Genomic DNA, 17,459 nt, shown 5'->3' with positions numbered 1-17,459 from the left:
GAGACAACTCAATTCAATATGCCTGCCACACCTAATTAACTTTAGCAAACACAAAAATGGCTATACTTCAACCAGTTTTACAGATATTGAGCTAAAATTCAGTGTGGTAGTAGCTGAGAGCTATTCCTAACACACTCTGAGCACTAACTGTGGATGCCTTTACCATCAAAGTTTGACCAGAACAGTTATAATTCTGTCATTTCTCAACATAAGATGATCTTAGCCTAAAACTCTGGCATGAAAGATGGTGGGCAATATGCATTCCTTAAAAGAATCATTGGTATTTATTTTCCATTTGTTTTTAATCTAAATGGCAGATAGCCATGTACAAAAAAGCACACTTAACTGTAATTTATGCCAAACCATAGGACAGTCTAACAAACAAAAACTTTCATAAACATCTCACATTTTGGTGCTTGACAGATTTCTAATCTCATGATAGTCAGGCCTGATCTGAGCCTCCAGGGTCTCAGATCTCCTTTTTCTTCTTCTTCTTCCTCATGGCTAAATTGAAATGACATGGCTTAAAAGATACTTTTAATTGTATGGTAAATACTTTACAATAAATACTTTCATATAATAGTTAAAATGGCCTGAAGGTAAAGGTGCTGACTGTTTGTATTCATGTAGGAACAATGGTGGTGTTGTTACCATTTGACTTTAAAGTTGAGAATTCAACTTGTGCTCATATTAACAGTCTGGTATCGATCCATTGTATAAGGAAAACAGGAAATGAAGGCTTTGCAGCTTTTCACACCAGAGTTTCAAACTAGGATCATTTTATGGTGAGAAGGGACAGAGTTGTGGCCATTTTGGTCAAAGCTTATAAAGGATGTTGTCTCATGAGATCTTGTGTGATCTTTTAGCACTTGAAGTATGTTTTGACTAAACGGCTGAATGTTGTTGTTTTCTTCTCTTGTTTTTAAGGCTCAGAGAAATCCTTGAGGAAGAGCTTCGACTTATTTGACGAGTACCTAGACGTGCGGATCCACAACAAGTTCTTCCGGTCGATCGGCATCAGTGACAACCACATTCGGATCGCAGAGAACGGCGTCGCTACCGACAAAGTGTACGAACTGCTGAAGAACTGGATGCAGAGGCAGGGGCTGAAGGCTGACATCAACGACCTGCTGGAGGCTCTGCTCAGTATGGACCAGCGCCGCTCAGCCGAGTGCATCGCCTTTGCGGCACTCGAGAAGGGCTACTACAAACATACAGGCACACCCTGAAGGCTGCAAATGAAGTAAATACAAAGTAACAATCACAACTAAAAGCACAAAAACGTTGTCACCGGCTGACCTCTTCGTGGCTCGGCAGCCACACATTCAAAAGCCAGTAGTTGTTAAAAAGAAAAGAAAAAAATATAAAAAGGGGAAAGTCAAGCTGGACTGATCGGCGATCCGATGATGTTGACTAGTTTTAGAAATAGAACAAAGCCCAGGTTGTGTGGTCGGATTCGAGTGACATTATCACAGACGTTTTAACGCCACGAGGCAGAAACTTTTCCAAGTTCTCAGATGTTGAGAATCGATGTGCAGCCAAACACTGAAAGCACCGAAGTCTCCGGCTGGGTGTGGCTCAGCTCCAGCCTGATAATCAGGACACCCCCGGGAGATGAGGATATACACTGGTTTGTTGGAGTGGTGTTAACAATGTCACTCATGCTGTGCCTCTTTGATGCACTGACCTCTGGCACATGTAGGATTCAAAATCTTTAAGCTTTTCTTACCAGAATCATCAGTTTGTGTCTATTATTCCTGACTGATTATTGAAGAATATTGACAATTATTAACATCCATCCTTACTATTAACAGTTTCACCTCTTCAACGTTGTTAAAGTTCATTCTGTTCCTAAAGATAAGTGATTGAAAATAGTTTTAGGTTTTTCTAAAAGTCTAGTTGCAGCAGTATTTTTTTCACTCCTTTGAGCTTTTATATGTTCAGTGTTATCACTCGCCAACTTTGTAGAAGGAATTTTATTTTCTGTTAAAGCAATTGTTTATAGTTGTTTTTTTGTAACTTGGATAAGTTCAAAGGTCATTTTATTTATTGACATATTTATTGAAATGAATGATAGCTGTCATTATTTATACCTTTGCCAAAACGCCCCTCAGAAAACAGCCATGCACACACACACAAGTGGCATGATGTTGTAGCTGCAGGGCGAAATGACTGAGATCTGAGCTTTTCAAGTTGTAGTTTTGTTCAGCTCTTTTCCTGCTCGCTGCACTGGGTTCAATGCAACACAGCGATTTGCGCGCCCTTCACTGACCCCTCGTTCACCACAGCGATGACGCTTTAGTGGTGTCTAGTGCAGACTGTATCTTGTCAAATTATGAGTTTAATTGTTTTATCAGTAAACCGACTGACCAAAAAAAATGAACATGTCTAGGTGGCATGGGTGCAGGTACGGACTGTCAAGATGAAGGAAACCTTTTTCTGGATTTAAAAAAAATAAATAAATAAAAGCTCAAATTTATGTGACTAAATTTTCCCTGTGTTTATTGTACATAGTGACTTTAACAAGTTTTCATACCCCTTTGGGCTTTAGACCATTTAGTCACATCACAACCATGGAGTTTACATTTTATGTGACAGACCAACACAGACCAGTACCTAGTTGTGAAGAGGAAGGAAAATCATACATGGTTTTCCAAAATGTTTTACAAATAAAAATCTAAAAAGTGTGGCATGCATAGTTGTATTCACCTGCTGAGTGATAGTGATTGTAGTTTTTGCAAGTCTTTTGGGTTTGTTTCTACCAGTTTTGCACATTGAGAGACTGAAAGTTCTGGCTATTCTTCTGTGTGAAATAAGTCAAGCTCAGATTGGATGGAGAGTGTCTGTGAACAGCAGTTTTTAAGTTTTTCCACAGATTCTCGGTTTAGGTCTGGACTTTGACTGGACCGTTCTAACACATGAATATACAAACAGGTGTTCTTATGGCTTTCTTCTTGCCTCTCTTCCATAAAACCCAGATTTTTGAAGCATGACGAATAGTTGTCCTGTAGACAGATTATTCCACCTGAGCTGTGGACCTCTGCAGCTCATTCAGAGTTACCAGATTAATGCTCTCCTTCCTGTCAGTTTAGGTGAACAGATATGTTTTGGTAAGTTTACAGTTGTGTCGTAGCCTTGCCATTTTCAGTTAATTGGATTAAACAGTTCTCTGTGAGATGTTCAAAGCTTGGGATATTGTTTTTAACCTAACTCTGCTTTAGACTTCTCAGCAACTTTCTCCCTGACCCATTTGATATGTTCCTTGGGCTTCATGGTGCTGTTTGACTGCTAATTTTAACAAACCTCTGAGGCCTCACAGAACAGCGGGATATACATTGAGATTAAATTACACAGATAGACTGTATTTACTAATGAGGTGACTTCTGAAGGCATATCAGAGAAGTGTTGGAGTAAAGAGGGCTGATAACAAATGCATGCCACTTGTGGTATTTATTTAGAACCGCGTGTCATTTTCCTTCTACTTTACAATTATGTGCTACTTTGTCCTAGTCTGTCATTTAAAGTCACGGTAAAATAGTTTCAAGTTTGTAGTGGTAATGTGACAAAATGTGGAAAATTCACAGGGGTGTGAATACTTTTTCAAGGCACTGTATGTCCACAGAGCGAGCAAGCCTTACAGAGTGTAACCCTCACAGTGAATGTGAGGCTTACAAAAATTTAAAACTGAAATATGAAATTTGATATTACAAGAAACCAAGAAGGTTTTGTTTTGTTTTGTACCCCCTCCCTACATGCATTTTTATGTGTAAAAAGAACAGTTAGTTTTATAGTAATGCTGACGAGTGATGCTACAGTGCTGGCACTGCCATCTACTGACAAAGAGTGGAGCTACAGCCTGTTTTGTTTGTTTTGACCTTTCATGGCCCTCTAACCTGCCATTTTTCAGATCCACTGCATCTGTTTTTCACCTGAAAATGTCTTTTGTCTAGAACCAGCATGACACTGAAAATGTTTCAGTGCATGTCCTGTTTATTCTGAGAGAACTGTTGTGTGTGTGTTGGGGTGTGTGTCTGTGTGTGTATGTGTTTGTTTGTTTGTGATTTCTCTGTTCTGTGTACTTTATTTGCAAGTCTAAGCTGTTCACATAACTTCCTTTAACTTCTGTAACACGTTTCTGTTTACCCTTCAAGTCCTTTGTCTCTTACCTACCGTTTGTCTCGCATGTCAGAGACAAAAGATGTAAATACAACAAAAGCTGTTTTTACATTATTTCAAAATAAAGTTTTGTACAGATGTTCTTGTCTGAATTGTTTTAAAATGAGTAATGACTTTATTTTGCCCAGAATTCTCTCCAGACATCCAGGTTTGTACATATCAAACACATCAAAATTTTAAATCATTTTAATGCTCTGTCGGTTGATTTAGCTCACTGTTAATTATATTCTTTCTGTCACATCTCAAGATGGAAGTTACTTATAATTGAAATGTTCTGCTAATGAAAAAAATCTGAAACCAAAGTCTAAACCATTGACCTTTGTTATAATGGAGACTTATCTGAGCTAATTTGAAATGCTAAATTAAACTTAATAATAGTAATTAATAATTAACCTGTTTTGTTTTTCTCTCCAGACTTTAAAACATATTTTTGTTATAAACCAGATGAGCTAACGTTTAAACCTTTACATCAGTTAATCCTCCTGCTCACAACCTTTGTTCCTCGTCAAAAACAACCACCCTAATATATCTGAGTATAAATGATATTGTATGTCATTGTCCAATGCTATGACAGATCTTTATCAACTTCTTATAAACAGCACAATTTAGATATTTTGTTTGCTTTGTATGAGCTGTAGGCCTCACTGATCTGATCCGATCTGAGTACAAACAATTCCAAAAAATGATCTGTTTATGAATTATTTTGACAATGACAAACTTACAGATGTTTTTTATGATAGAGTTCCATGCATCAAAGTTTATTACTGTCATTTGATTTTAGATCATTTCAAATTTTTAATGGGGCCTCAGAAAAACCTATTTTTGTGCTTTCAGTCAAAACTTTGTGATTTCATTAGAAAAGAGGACATGAACCCAAAGTTTGCAGCTGAAATCATAACCAAATGATAAAGTCACTGTCCAAAAACATTTAAGGGCAGTGCAAAATCTGTCAATGTGAGTTTCAGATTAGAACATGATGGTAATTGCTTGTTGGCCTGGATCACATTCTGTGTTGTCTTCAACTTTTGTCTCTTCTTCCTGTTTAACATCTATCATGTCAGGTTCCTGTCCTCTGTTCTCTGTTCTCTGTCCTCCGTCCTCGTCACCAGAGTCACGATTCAAGTGCTGATCGAGGGTTTCAATAACCGTACATCATTTGTTGTTGTGTTTTCACAGAACAAACTGTGAGCAAGGCCTCAAATAAAAAAACTTTTATACACCAGAGCTGCGAGAAAGGTTTTCAGATATTAGTGAAACAGTACTCCAACTATTGTTTGTAACAATGCCAACAGGTGTGGTTCCCATGGTTGCCATGGAAGCTGAAAAGCAGTGTGTGTATGGGTGGGTGTCTGTGTGTTCTCTAGAAAAAACAATGCGTCTGAGGGTGAGGGTGTGGAAAATAAAATCAAACATTTGCTGAAGTGAGTTTTATCTATCGAATGTCTAATGATGGGTCATTTTTAACTGGGAACACCACAAGTGTAACAAATAAAACACAAATAATGAAATTCATCAAATTTTATATTGATCAGATCAAAGGAAAATCTAAAAAAAAACCTAAAACGGTCAATTTTGACCAGAACAGGATAGCTTAGAAATTCTGTATTAACACTAAAACCCAAAATATTTTTATACTTTATATATCAGACATTTTAAAAACACATTATTAGTGTTTTCAAATCTCAACAAACTCAGCTAATCACAGATCAGTGTTGGAGGGAAATGAGGATTCATTTTGACATGAAGACGTTCTCTGTGTGGGTCTGTCAGCGTGGCCTCCATGAATAACATTAACAGGTTCTGTTTCTGGGGTTTTGGACCTGTGTGCTGAGACACAGATAAGAATGTTTCACAGGGGCTGAGGTCAAACTAACTTGCAGCATCAATGTGTTTAAAAGATAAACAGGTGAGCCACTCTTCAGTATTTTATATGAATTTAACAAGGAAACAAACAAAAAAAAATCACATAATAAAGTGATAAACAATTTTTATTGCAGAAGATTTGAACTGTAAGAGCAGAAAAGCAGCAGATGTACCAATAAGACAACAGGCACAAGATACAGACACACTGCAGTCATAACAAAAGCAAAATAAATTAACTTTAGGGTAGGAACTAAAGGTTTCTCATTAGTTTGGCCCTGGGGCTAAAATGTAAAAATAAAAGCAAAACATGATTGTACAGAACAAAACAAAAACACAACTTTTTCTAAAAAAAAAAAAACTAATTTTATGTAACCAAATAAATATTTTTAGCATTAAAAAGCATTTTGCAAAATGTAACAAACTGACACATTTACCAGCTCACAACATATAAAAAAGGATGTTTCACAGTTCAATTATGTTTTTCACTTGCTGCCAAAAGGCGAAGAGATACAATAATGTTTTTGACTGCCTTTGTGTGTGTGTGTGTGGATGGATTTTAATGAATCTTTCAGAAATCACTGTAGATTTTTAGATGTACATCTTCAACTGATTAACATTTGGAGTCAACTTGATTCAAGGTGAGCCAAGTGACCTTAGAAAACACAAAAATTGCTATAACTCAGTCAATTTTACAGATTATGATCTAAAGTTTGATGTGGTAGTAGCTGAGAGTTATTCACAACACATAATTTGGGAGTCCCATAAGATTAAATGAGATTGCACATGGCATCATTTTTAAGGTTTGCCCAAAAACGACTCCATATTCATAATTTCTCATCATAAGATGATCTTAGTTAAAACTCTGGCATGAAAGGTGGTGGGTGATATGCATTCCTTTAAGAAATGTTAGGCCTTTATTATTGATAAGTGTTTGTTTTTGTGTTGTGAAATTCACTGCCGGTTTTGCTGTGGCTTTTGAATTATTCCTGCTTTTCTTCTCATAATCACTGTGCCTTCTGACAACCAAACAAACCATTTTATCTCTCTGTTAGTATTCTTCTTGTGGGAATGGGATTTTTATTTTGAATTCACTTTTAAACAGGAAAGATGAAGAGACAAAATATACAATCTACCAAGAAAAATACAACCAAGCTTACATTTTGTCTGTGTTTACTCTAAGCTGTAGCAAGGATATTAACCGTAGACGCAAATTAAAAACTAAAGCAAATAGACTAAACCTTTGGTAAATAATAACGTTGTCTGATTACCTCAGAATACAAACAAAAAAATGTCAAGGACAAACCGTTTCAGACATTTAATATCAAAATATTTGCGTACAGAAATAGCATTTACTCCCATTAACACAAACATCACAAGGTAAACATTAAAATGTACAAAACCTATGTTCATAAACTGATAACAATTAAATGACCTGAAACTACATGTGAAGTAGTAGAATAAATACATTATCATACAAAAATATTGAGCTGTTCTTATGTCTTAGCCAAGGCCATGGGAAGTAAGGGTGCAGAGAGTGCTGCATCACCCTCTGATGGAAGCAAGAGAATGTGTGTGTGCAAATGGTAACGTTCCTGCAATGATACTACACACACCACGCCCAGAGCCCAGAACTGAGTCAAAATGCAGTTATATGCTAGAAGATCGTGCCATGCTAGCTTGAGACAATCGCCACAGGTATCATGTCGGTTAGGTTGGGTCCATGTTTTTCTCACGACCTGTGGAACCTTCCTACATCCAGTACACAGGAGGTTTTAGGGCCTCCCGCATCAGTTTCAGCCTTGCTGTGCATGAGAGGATGCAGATGAAGAGGACTGCTGTGCAGAACCTCGACCACATCCACCCGTCTTCCTTCCTCATCCAGGCCTGACCATGATGAGAACAAGAGCTCTGTACAAAGTTCAGTACATGTGATGGTGCGACTGTGGCTCAGTGGTTAGAGCAGTCGTCCTCCAGCAAGACAAATGAAGGACCACCAGTATGCCACATGTTGAAGAGTACCTGGGCAAGACACTGAACCCCTCTGATGTGTGCCCCATCAGTGTATGAATGTGTTCTAAAGCTTACAGCTAAACAAAGAAAAAACAGAAACACTTATTTTCAGTGCAAAGACTCAGAAACAAAAAGTTGCAGCACTGCTCAGTTCTGTCTCTGGAGTCCAAAGCTGAAACTTTATCATATTATATCATCATTATATGTCATCTTAGACAGTGATCTAAATAAATGTCAAAATTAATTAATACATTTATAACCAGTAGACTGGTTTATTGTAATGGCCTATTTACAGGCTTCCTAAAATCGGCATCAAACAGACTACAGCTGATTCACAATGTTGCTGCTCCTATTCTCACAAGATTTGAACACATTACACCTGTTCTAAGATCTCTGCATGGCTTCCTGTTGAAAGTAGAATCAGTTTCAAAATCCTATTTATGGTATATAAAGCATTACCTAGCCTTGCACTATATTTTAAAAAAGGTATGTTAACTACTTATACACCTCTCAGATCACTGAGGTCAGCAGGCAGTGGTAACTCAGCTACTTATCTGTTTACCAAGACTGTGTTTGTGCTTCTGTGATATGGATTTCATTCCCCCCTGTTCTGAGAGAAGTACCTGCTGGTAATGGTTTTCAGAAAAAGCAAGAAAAAAAAGTATTTTTGAAAAGTATATTATTAAAACCATAATTTTTTCTCTGTTTTAGGTTCTGAGTGGAAAGCACATTAGGTTGCTTTGAACATGAAATGCACTTTTTAAATAAAGTTTGATGTGATTTTTTTACCTTGCATCCACAAAGTGAGTAAAGGACAGCTGACCATGATGTAACAATGTGTGTGGGCCCCAAGTCACAGATACACTTCTACCACGATAATAAACCACCATCATCTCACATGGGAAGTTTGACGCATGCTGAAACCTATGGTGAACCTATCACTCTGCATCATACAAAATGTGGAGCTCACTGTGTTCTTAAAAACATTCCTTAAGACCCCACAAGACTTTGCAAAGACCATCTACATTCTGGCTCCTGTTTTACTTTGAAGCATGGTGTTTATCAGGTGTGAAGACAGCCTTAGCAGCCTTTAGAGTCATGCCAACCCTGGTTTTCCATTCTATACCCATAACAATAAGTCTAAATATGTTTAATTATGCTATGACGTTAGGGTTCTTTTTGTTTGTTCAATTATGTGAGTGACTCAAACCCTTTAACAAGACTTTACATTTCATTCATTGGTCAGTAGGTGCCACTGTTTCAGGTCTTTCAGTCAGAATAAATTGAATTTGCTGACACCGATGCGTCTGACTGCAGTGTGTCATCATTAAGGATGACTGATCTTGTTTCTATTAACAAGACGCTGAAGATAACTGAGCAGATTTTCATGAGATTTTGCTTTTTGTTCCTCTGTGGTTCCGGAGCTCCAATGTCTTTGCCTTAGTCTCTTGGGATAGGTGTTAAAATGATTCTGAACTCGTTTCAGAATTCCATTAAAATAATAAAAATGATCATCTTCATCACTGAGAGGGTTCTTGTCATTGATGGGTTTATTTTCCAGCTTTCTGGCATCTGGAGCTGCAGAAACCAACAGGGATGGTGGTCGTCTGAGTCTCTCCATGCAATGTTTCCACCCAGCTTCTGTCCGGTGGATCAGACCTGTGCAAAAAGGCACCGTAGTGCCTGTGGTCTGTGGAGACAAGTATTCATCAGAACAATCACTGCTGACTGACAGGACAAAGAACATCATGTCTAATGCTATTTGAAGGACTTTCAGCTACTACCACACAAATTTTAGCTTAATATCTGGAAAACTGACAGTTAGACCAGTTTTGGGGGTTTTCTAAGGCCCATTAACTGTGGATTGGTTTGTCTAATCAGACATGTTCAGAGGACCTGAGATGGAGTTTCATGATGTTCATCCAATGATTACTTTCCCAACGTTTCATTAAAATCTGTCCAGTGGTTCATGGCATATTTTGCAAACAGACTCATTAACACACAGGCACGCATATTCCTTTGAAAAGTTTGAACTATCCCTTTCATTTCTATCTCGAACATTTTGGTAAAACAGTAGAAAGAACAAATTCATGTTTTTAATTCTGCAGGTTGTCAGTTTCTGAGCCTCCATGTGAAACACTGCAATTGGTACACTGGTTATTGCCATTACCTTAAGCGAAGCATGCGATCATGTAATCGCTTGTGTCTGTGCCTGTGTGTGTGGTCATCTGTCTGTTAGTAAAATATCTCATGAAGAACCACTGTTGAATTAACAAAACTTTCAGAAATTAATGTACATCTACAACTGATTAACTTTTGGGGTCAACTAAAGAAGGCTGCCATAGCTAATTGACAAATATGGCTATAACTTGAATAAATGTATAAATATTGAGCTGCAGTTTGATGTGGTAGTAGCTGAGTCGTTCATAACACATACTTTAAGCACTAACATCTCACAAGATAATGATATTTTCTAGATTTGACTGAATGGCTACAACTCTGCCATTTCTCAACATAAGAGGAGCTTAGTTTAAAACTCTGGCATGAAAGGTGGTGGGCAATAAGCATTCCTTCAATGCCAGACCCCAAATTACCCATTACAAGTAATGTTTTTTAGTTGCAGGCTAATGACTGCATGCAAACATCAGGGAACACTACACAGTTATAGTTTTGACCAATGACCATGAACTGTGACTCAAGTCCTCTGAAGTAAAACTTAAAAAATGCTTTAAAACCATTTTCCTCACTTGGTTATGCAGTAAAAACTATGAAAAGTTTGTGTCATTTGAAATTGCCTCTAAAAGGAAACCTTGATTTTAATAAGTTTGTATTTTTGTATGTCAAAGGGAATTTGAAACAAAATCTTATTTTTTTATCTGCACCTTGTGATAAGTAGCTTTGGGTGAGTTTCACTTGACATTTCAGGACACTAAAACAATGATGTCTATTATAATGTTTTTTTTTTCATACAAAATAAAGGTAAATGTGATACTGATCTTATCATTCTACAGTGACAATCAGGGGCGTCAATGGGAAAGTAATCCCATACAGTGCAGATAAGCAAATCTGTAATCACAGGTAAAAATGGGCATATCAAAATACTACACACGCGCACATACAGTTGAAACCAGATATTTACATGCACCATATAAAAACACACATGTGTACAAAAGGACTTGGGGCAGACGTGTTGTGTTTCCATCCACAATTTTCTTACAATAGTTTGCTGGCATTTTGTCCGTTCCTCCTGAAAGAACTGGTGAAACTGAGTCAGGTTTATTGGCCAACTCGCTCACACACTTTTACAGCTCTGCTACAAGTTTTCTATGGGATCGAGTTTAGAGCTTTGTGATGGCCACTCCAAAACATTAACTTTGTTGTTTTTAGGTCACTTTGTAACTAATGTGGCCGTATGTTTAGGGTCATTGTCCATTTGAAGACCCATTTGTGCCCATGCTTTAACTTCCTGGCTGATGTCCAGAGATGTTGGTTCAACATTTTCACATAATGTTCTTTCCTCATGATATCAATTTTTTGTTTGTGCCCTTGATAGCAGGCTGTCAAGCTGTCTGTCACAGTGTAACACGACATTTCTTTAAACCTGAAATAACTAATAAAAACTAAACATATTTTTAAAAATGCATATTTGAACATACATGCAAGGTGAGAACTATGTAAATCAGCACCTGAAAAAATTATCTGAAGAGTATTTTTATTTTTTAGGTAGGAAAATGTCTCATTTGTTTACATGGAGGAATGTGACTTAAAGACTGGACTGCAGCCAGCCACTTGGGGACGTTCATCCTTTATGGCTTCAACTTCCATTTTGGTCCCGTGTCTAGTTTTAATACAGCTTACTGTACATAGTATTGAAAAATGGTATTGTCTGCAGAGACTGCCATGCGAAAAATTGAAAAATACTTTATAAATGTATGATTACAGATAACATGAAATAAATAAATCTTTCAACTCCTCCCAACATGCCTTTTTTTACTTCTTTTGGGTACTTGATGTCTCAGTTACTTCATTTTGAACCATGTCTTTGCCTGAAAGTGAAGAAGTGTATTTTTCAACCTGTTTCAATGTAATAAAACTATGCCAGAAGTCTGGATCTTTAGGTAGACCTACCTTTGGATGATCTTTTTGAGAATCTTCTAACTGTTTTAACAATGATTTCAGTCGAGGTTTGTTCTGGTCTTCTTTTCTTTCGGTTTTGACCCAGTTTGTTGAAGGTCTATCTTCATTTTCTGTGTCTTTGTGGAGTTTTGTCATGGCTTCCTGTATGTCCTTTCTCATCCTGAGGCCTGAGAAGGAGATTTTAGCTGTGACTTGTGTAGTTTCTGTTTTACCCTTTGTGAATCTCGTCTCAGTTTCTGTCTCTGGTTCTGGTTTGATAGTGGTTGTTTGGTTCTGGTCGCTCTGTGGTTGTCCATGTGAAGTGTCTTGACTGAAAGCTTCAGCGTTCGTTGTGTATGTCGCTCCAGTTGAAAACGTTGTTGTTGTAGTTTCAATCTTTGTCACTTTGACTGATGGAGGTGAAGGAAGAAGAACTGCATCCTCATCTGGATTATGAGTGTTTTCATTTGGTTTATTACCATGTGTTTCTCTGTTCTCTGTTTGCTCTGCTGGTTTTAGTTCTGTTACTTCTTTCCTGTCTGTCACATATAATTTTAACAAGCTTTTTCGTCGTTTAAAGCATTTACATTTTGATGTATCTGCTTCTGTAATGAAGTCATATATGGTTTTAATGCTGGGTCGGGGCTCACCCATGTCTTTTAAAATGATCCTCACTGTTTCCTGCTTCACAGCTGGGTTCAGAGCCAGTTTTCTTTCATTTAGTGGTTCTATTTGTGAAAGGAGCAACATGATTAAGGCTTCATCTTCCACATCAGACAGCATGTGTCCTTCATCAACATCCTTGTTATTCATTTTATGCACACGCTGTTTTTGTCGTACTAGAATCACCTGGTTTCCATTTTTATCTGTTTTACTTTCCTCCTGTAAGTTTCGGAGCTCTGCTTGTTTTTTGGTCTTCTTACTGGAATATTCTGTATTATCATCCTGAGCTGGCCTATTATTATTCACTCTGGATACCAACAGGAGCTGCCTCTGAACAGAAACTCCATCTGCATCCTCGTCAAATGCAACTTTTACTGAAAGTTGTGGCAAGTATTTGTTTTTCTTTGCCTTTTTTTGTCTTTGTGTCTCTACTTGAAGAGTAACTTTAATGTCTATAGCTGGAGATTTTCTCTCTGTTGGACTCACTAGTGGCTCTGCAACCACCTGCATTGATGCTTTCCTATTCCTCATTGCTGATTTGATTTCACAGTTTTCTGTGCAGTAAGTAACAATCACTGTCGCAGTTGTGCAGCAGTTTTTTGTCTGCAAATGAACATTAGGGAAATTCTCCAGCAAGAATTCTGGAAAATGGTGACCCAACCTTGCTGTTAGTGAGCTTGACTTCACCAGAAATACAGGAATATGTTTTCCTGCTCCACAAAATGAAGAGATGGCCTAAAGTGAGAGGAGAGGAAGATGGAATTAGTTACAAAACTGCTACCGGACACAAACATGAGCCATGAGCTATAAAAACATCCATTTCAGGCTGACTGGAGGCGCTGCTCTGAGATCAGCCAGAGTCCAGACTGAAAGATCTGTCTGGGAGACAGGAAGGCCACAGGCTACAGTTTTCCACCGACAGTCAGGGGTCAGACATGTGAAATCTTTGGCCATCCCCACATTTTTCCTTCACAGTGGCACCAAAACAAGGATACTCTGAGTTGGGAGGGGAATGTTAAAAACTGAGCTGCACATCAGATCCATTCATCTTGTCCTCAGAAGAAACTACAAAAACATTGTTGAGGGCCTGAGTTCATTTCAGAATTAAAGGCCTAGTGTTCCTTGAAGGAATGCATATTGCCCTCAATTTTTCATGTAACAGTTTTAGACTAAGATTATTTTATGCTGAGAAATGACAAAGTTGTAGCTGTTCTGATCAAACCAATCAATCTCAGGTGAGGTGAACCTATTGCACAGACTCATGATGAAGTTCCAGGAAACATTAATTTATTTGTTAAAATAAAGAGAAACAAAAGCTGACGTAGCAAAAAACTAAACTAAATATAAAACACTAACAAAATCCAAAACTGTAGCAAACACCGGAGGCCAGACATGAGGGGAAACCAGACAGCGCATGAAAGTGACAATGGACCAGTGAGTAAATGGAGAAGATGACAAGGTTTTAAAGACAGGAGGTAATTAGGAAAAGTGGGCACAGGTGAGTGATTACAAACTGAGAGTCATTCAATTTTAAGTCTCCAAAAGTCATAGCAGAGTGAGACACTATTTTAAGATTTACATGTATCAGTGAATAATAGTTACAAGTAGGTCTTAATTATAGTTGAAACCTAATGTTTACATACACTGTATAAAAAGACAGAAGCATTTTTCTCTCACTGTCTAACATTAAATAATACTAAACCTTTCCTGTTTTAGGTCAGTTAGGATTTTCTAAACTTTTTCTGTTTGTTAAATGCTCAAATATTTTTTTTTATATTTACATTTTTTAGAGAACTGTGTATTTGCTTTCTTCAAAGTAGAAAGTTTACATTCACTAAGATTACTATGCCTTTAAACAATTTGGGAAAGCCCAGATGGTGATGTCATTGCTTTGGTGGTTTGGATAGTTTAGTTAACAACATGTGAGTTAATTGGAGGCACACCTTTGGGTGCATTTTAAGGCACACCTTAAACACACTGCTTCTTTGTGTAAAGTCATGGGAAAATCAAAAGAAATTAGCCAAAATATCAGGAAGGGAATTGTCGACTTCCACAACCCTGGTTCATCCTTGGGTACAATTTCCAGATGCCTGAAGGTTCATGTGTTCAAGCAATTATACACAATATAAACACCGTGGGAATGTCCTGCTATCATACTGCTCAGGAAGGAGACGGGTTCTGTGAACTTGAGATGAATGTGTTTTGGTATGAAATGGGCATATCAACCCCAAAACAAAAGCAAAAGACTTTGTAAAGATGTTGCTGAAGCTGGTCAGAGAGTATCATTATCCACAGTGAAACAACTCCTAACTGTGGAGTATGGTGGTGGCAACATGAAGTTGTGGGGTGTTTTGTTGCAGGAGTAACTGGTGCAATTCAAAAATGGTATAATGATGAAAGAACATCATGTGGAAATACTGAAGCAAGATCTCAGAACATCAGCCAGGAAGTTAAAGCTAGAGGCACAAAAGGATCTTTAAATGCACAATGACCCTAAACATAGGGCCACATTAGTTACAAAGTGGCTTAAGATCAACAAAGTTAATGTTTTGGAGTGGCCATCACAAAGCCTTGATCTCACTCCCATCAGAAATTTGTAGCAGAGCTGAAAAGGTGTGTGAGCAAGTTGGCCTACAAACCTGACTCAGTTTCACCAGTTCTGTCAGGAGACATGGGATAAAATTCCAGCAAACTATTGTAGGAAAGTTGTTAAATGATACCCACAATGTTTGACACAAGTCATATAGTTTAAAGGCAATACTGCCAAATACAAAGAAAATGTATGGAAACTTGTCACTTTAAAGAAAGTAATAAAAATTATCTCCCTCACTATTTAGCAAATAGAAAAGATTTTGGGATTTCTAACTGACTGAAAACAAGAAAGGTTTAGTCTTGTTTAATGTTAGACAGTAAAAAAAGGGTTTTGTCTTTTTGTACAGTGTATGTAAACATCTGGTTTCAATTGTATATACTGTATAACTCACTGTTATCCAGATTTTTGACATACAAGGAAAAAACAAGCTGACTCAGCATAGATCACATTTGATTCATAGTAAAGCTGTGTGTGGAAACAAAAATAAGCATACCAATGCTGGAAACTGGTTCTTTGGGATTATTACCGCCATGTCTTGGTTGGTGTCCCCATCATGGAGTGAATATTCCCAGTGTAAAGATAAACTCCTCAGTCTGAGCTGCTCAGCTACATACACACAATCCCTCTGGAAAAACACACAACTATACTCAGTTTGGGTCAGAACCATCTCCAGATCTTTACCAGGACTCTTCAGTCTGTTGAGGAGCAGCTTTCTGAACAAGAAATCATCCCTAATCCAGGCCCCATCTCCGAGGAGACTCAGATCAGAGATCAGCAGGGACACCAGCAACAGCACCGGCCTCATTGTTCAGACTATTGCTAGAGCCAACAGCAGAGTTTTTATCTTTACTGAAGGTTTCTACTTTGTGTATGCAAACCATCAGGAACCCAAGGTTTTATACTGTGGAGATAAAGGTTTATGTCTCATATGTCACACAGCAATCATAAACTCAAAAAGCTTAAAAAGGCAACATAATGACACAAAAAACAAACATGAATATATTAAATATTTAGGATCACATACTAAATTAAAGACCTAGCATTCCTTTAAGGAATGCATATCACCCACTGCCTTTCACACCTGAGTTTTGGCCTAAGATCATCTTATGAAATGAGTTTGTAGCTGTTAACTCCAAAAGGTAATTAGTTGTAGATGTACATCTAATACATTATGAAAGTTTCATTAATTTCTGTCTAGTGGTTCATGAGAAATTTTGCTAACAGACAGACAGGGTGGATTCCAACAGTTAACGTTAACATTTTAAGCAAAGTTTTTACGCAACGAGTACCACTAGAAGTATGTGTTGTGAATAATGCTCAACTACTGCCACACCAAATTATAGCTCAATATCTGTAAAATTGACTCAGTTGTAGACATTTTGTGTTTTTTAAGATCACTTAGCTGTTGCCACCATCTCGAATGTGGTTGACTTCAAAGATTTATCAGTTGTAGACATATATCCTATAATTATCCTGAAAGTTTAATTACAATTCATTCCGTGATTCATGAGATATTCTGCTGAAGGCAAAGACAAACGAACAAACACACCGACACAGACGGGGTAAAAACATTACTGTTTCTCCTTTGCATTCAGCGGGGGCCAATAATAAGGGAAGCCATTTTGAATCTGTTGTAGATTCCTTTCATTGCTGACTCATGTTGTTGTCCAACCTTAGTTCCCGTTAGTTCTCCATCAGCTGTGTTGACCTGTCACTTGTTCCTGTTCAATCAATCAATCAAATTTTATTTGTATAGCACATTTCAGCAGCAAGGCATTTCAAGGTGCTTTATATAATCAAAAAACAAAATAAAAACAGCATGTGACAATGAATAAACAGTAAGAAAGAGACAAACATCAAAAACCCACACTCTAACCCTAATTTATCCATAAGCAACTCTAAACAGGTGGGTTTTAAGTTGAGATTTAAAGGCACCCAGTGTTTCAGCTGTTTTACAGTTTTCTGGAAGTTTGTTCCAAATTTGTGGTGCATAGAAACTGAAAGCTGCTTCTCCTCGTTTGGTTCTGGTTCTGGGGAT

General features: G+C 37.6%; 1 protein-coding gene across 1 annotated transcript in view; it reads left to right on the top strand.

Moving 5' to 3' along the window:
* Nucleotides 1–4,255, top strand: part of tnfrsfa (tumor necrosis factor receptor superfamily, member a) — a 30,363-nt gene extending 26,108 nt beyond the window's left edge. Inside the window, exon 10 of the mRNA XM_017427572.3 lies at nucleotides 928–4,255. Within this exon, the coding sequence (XP_017283061.1) occupies nucleotides 928–1,229 (302 nt within the window). The 3' untranslated portion in view covers nucleotides 1,230–4,255. The remainder of the gene's footprint in view (nucleotides 1–927) is intronic.
* Nucleotides 4,256–17,459: the final 13,204 nt, after the last annotated feature.

Source organism: Kryptolebias marmoratus, linkage group LG14 (genome assembly GCF_001649575.2).
Source record: "Kryptolebias marmoratus isolate JLee-2015 linkage group LG14, ASM164957v2, whole genome shotgun sequence".
In the NCBI taxonomy this organism is placed as follows: domain Eukaryota; kingdom Metazoa; phylum Chordata; class Actinopteri; order Cyprinodontiformes; family Rivulidae; genus Kryptolebias; species Kryptolebias marmoratus.
The sequence above is the reverse complement of the archived record's forward strand: the minus strand, read 5'-3'. Positions and strand labels throughout refer to the sequence as shown.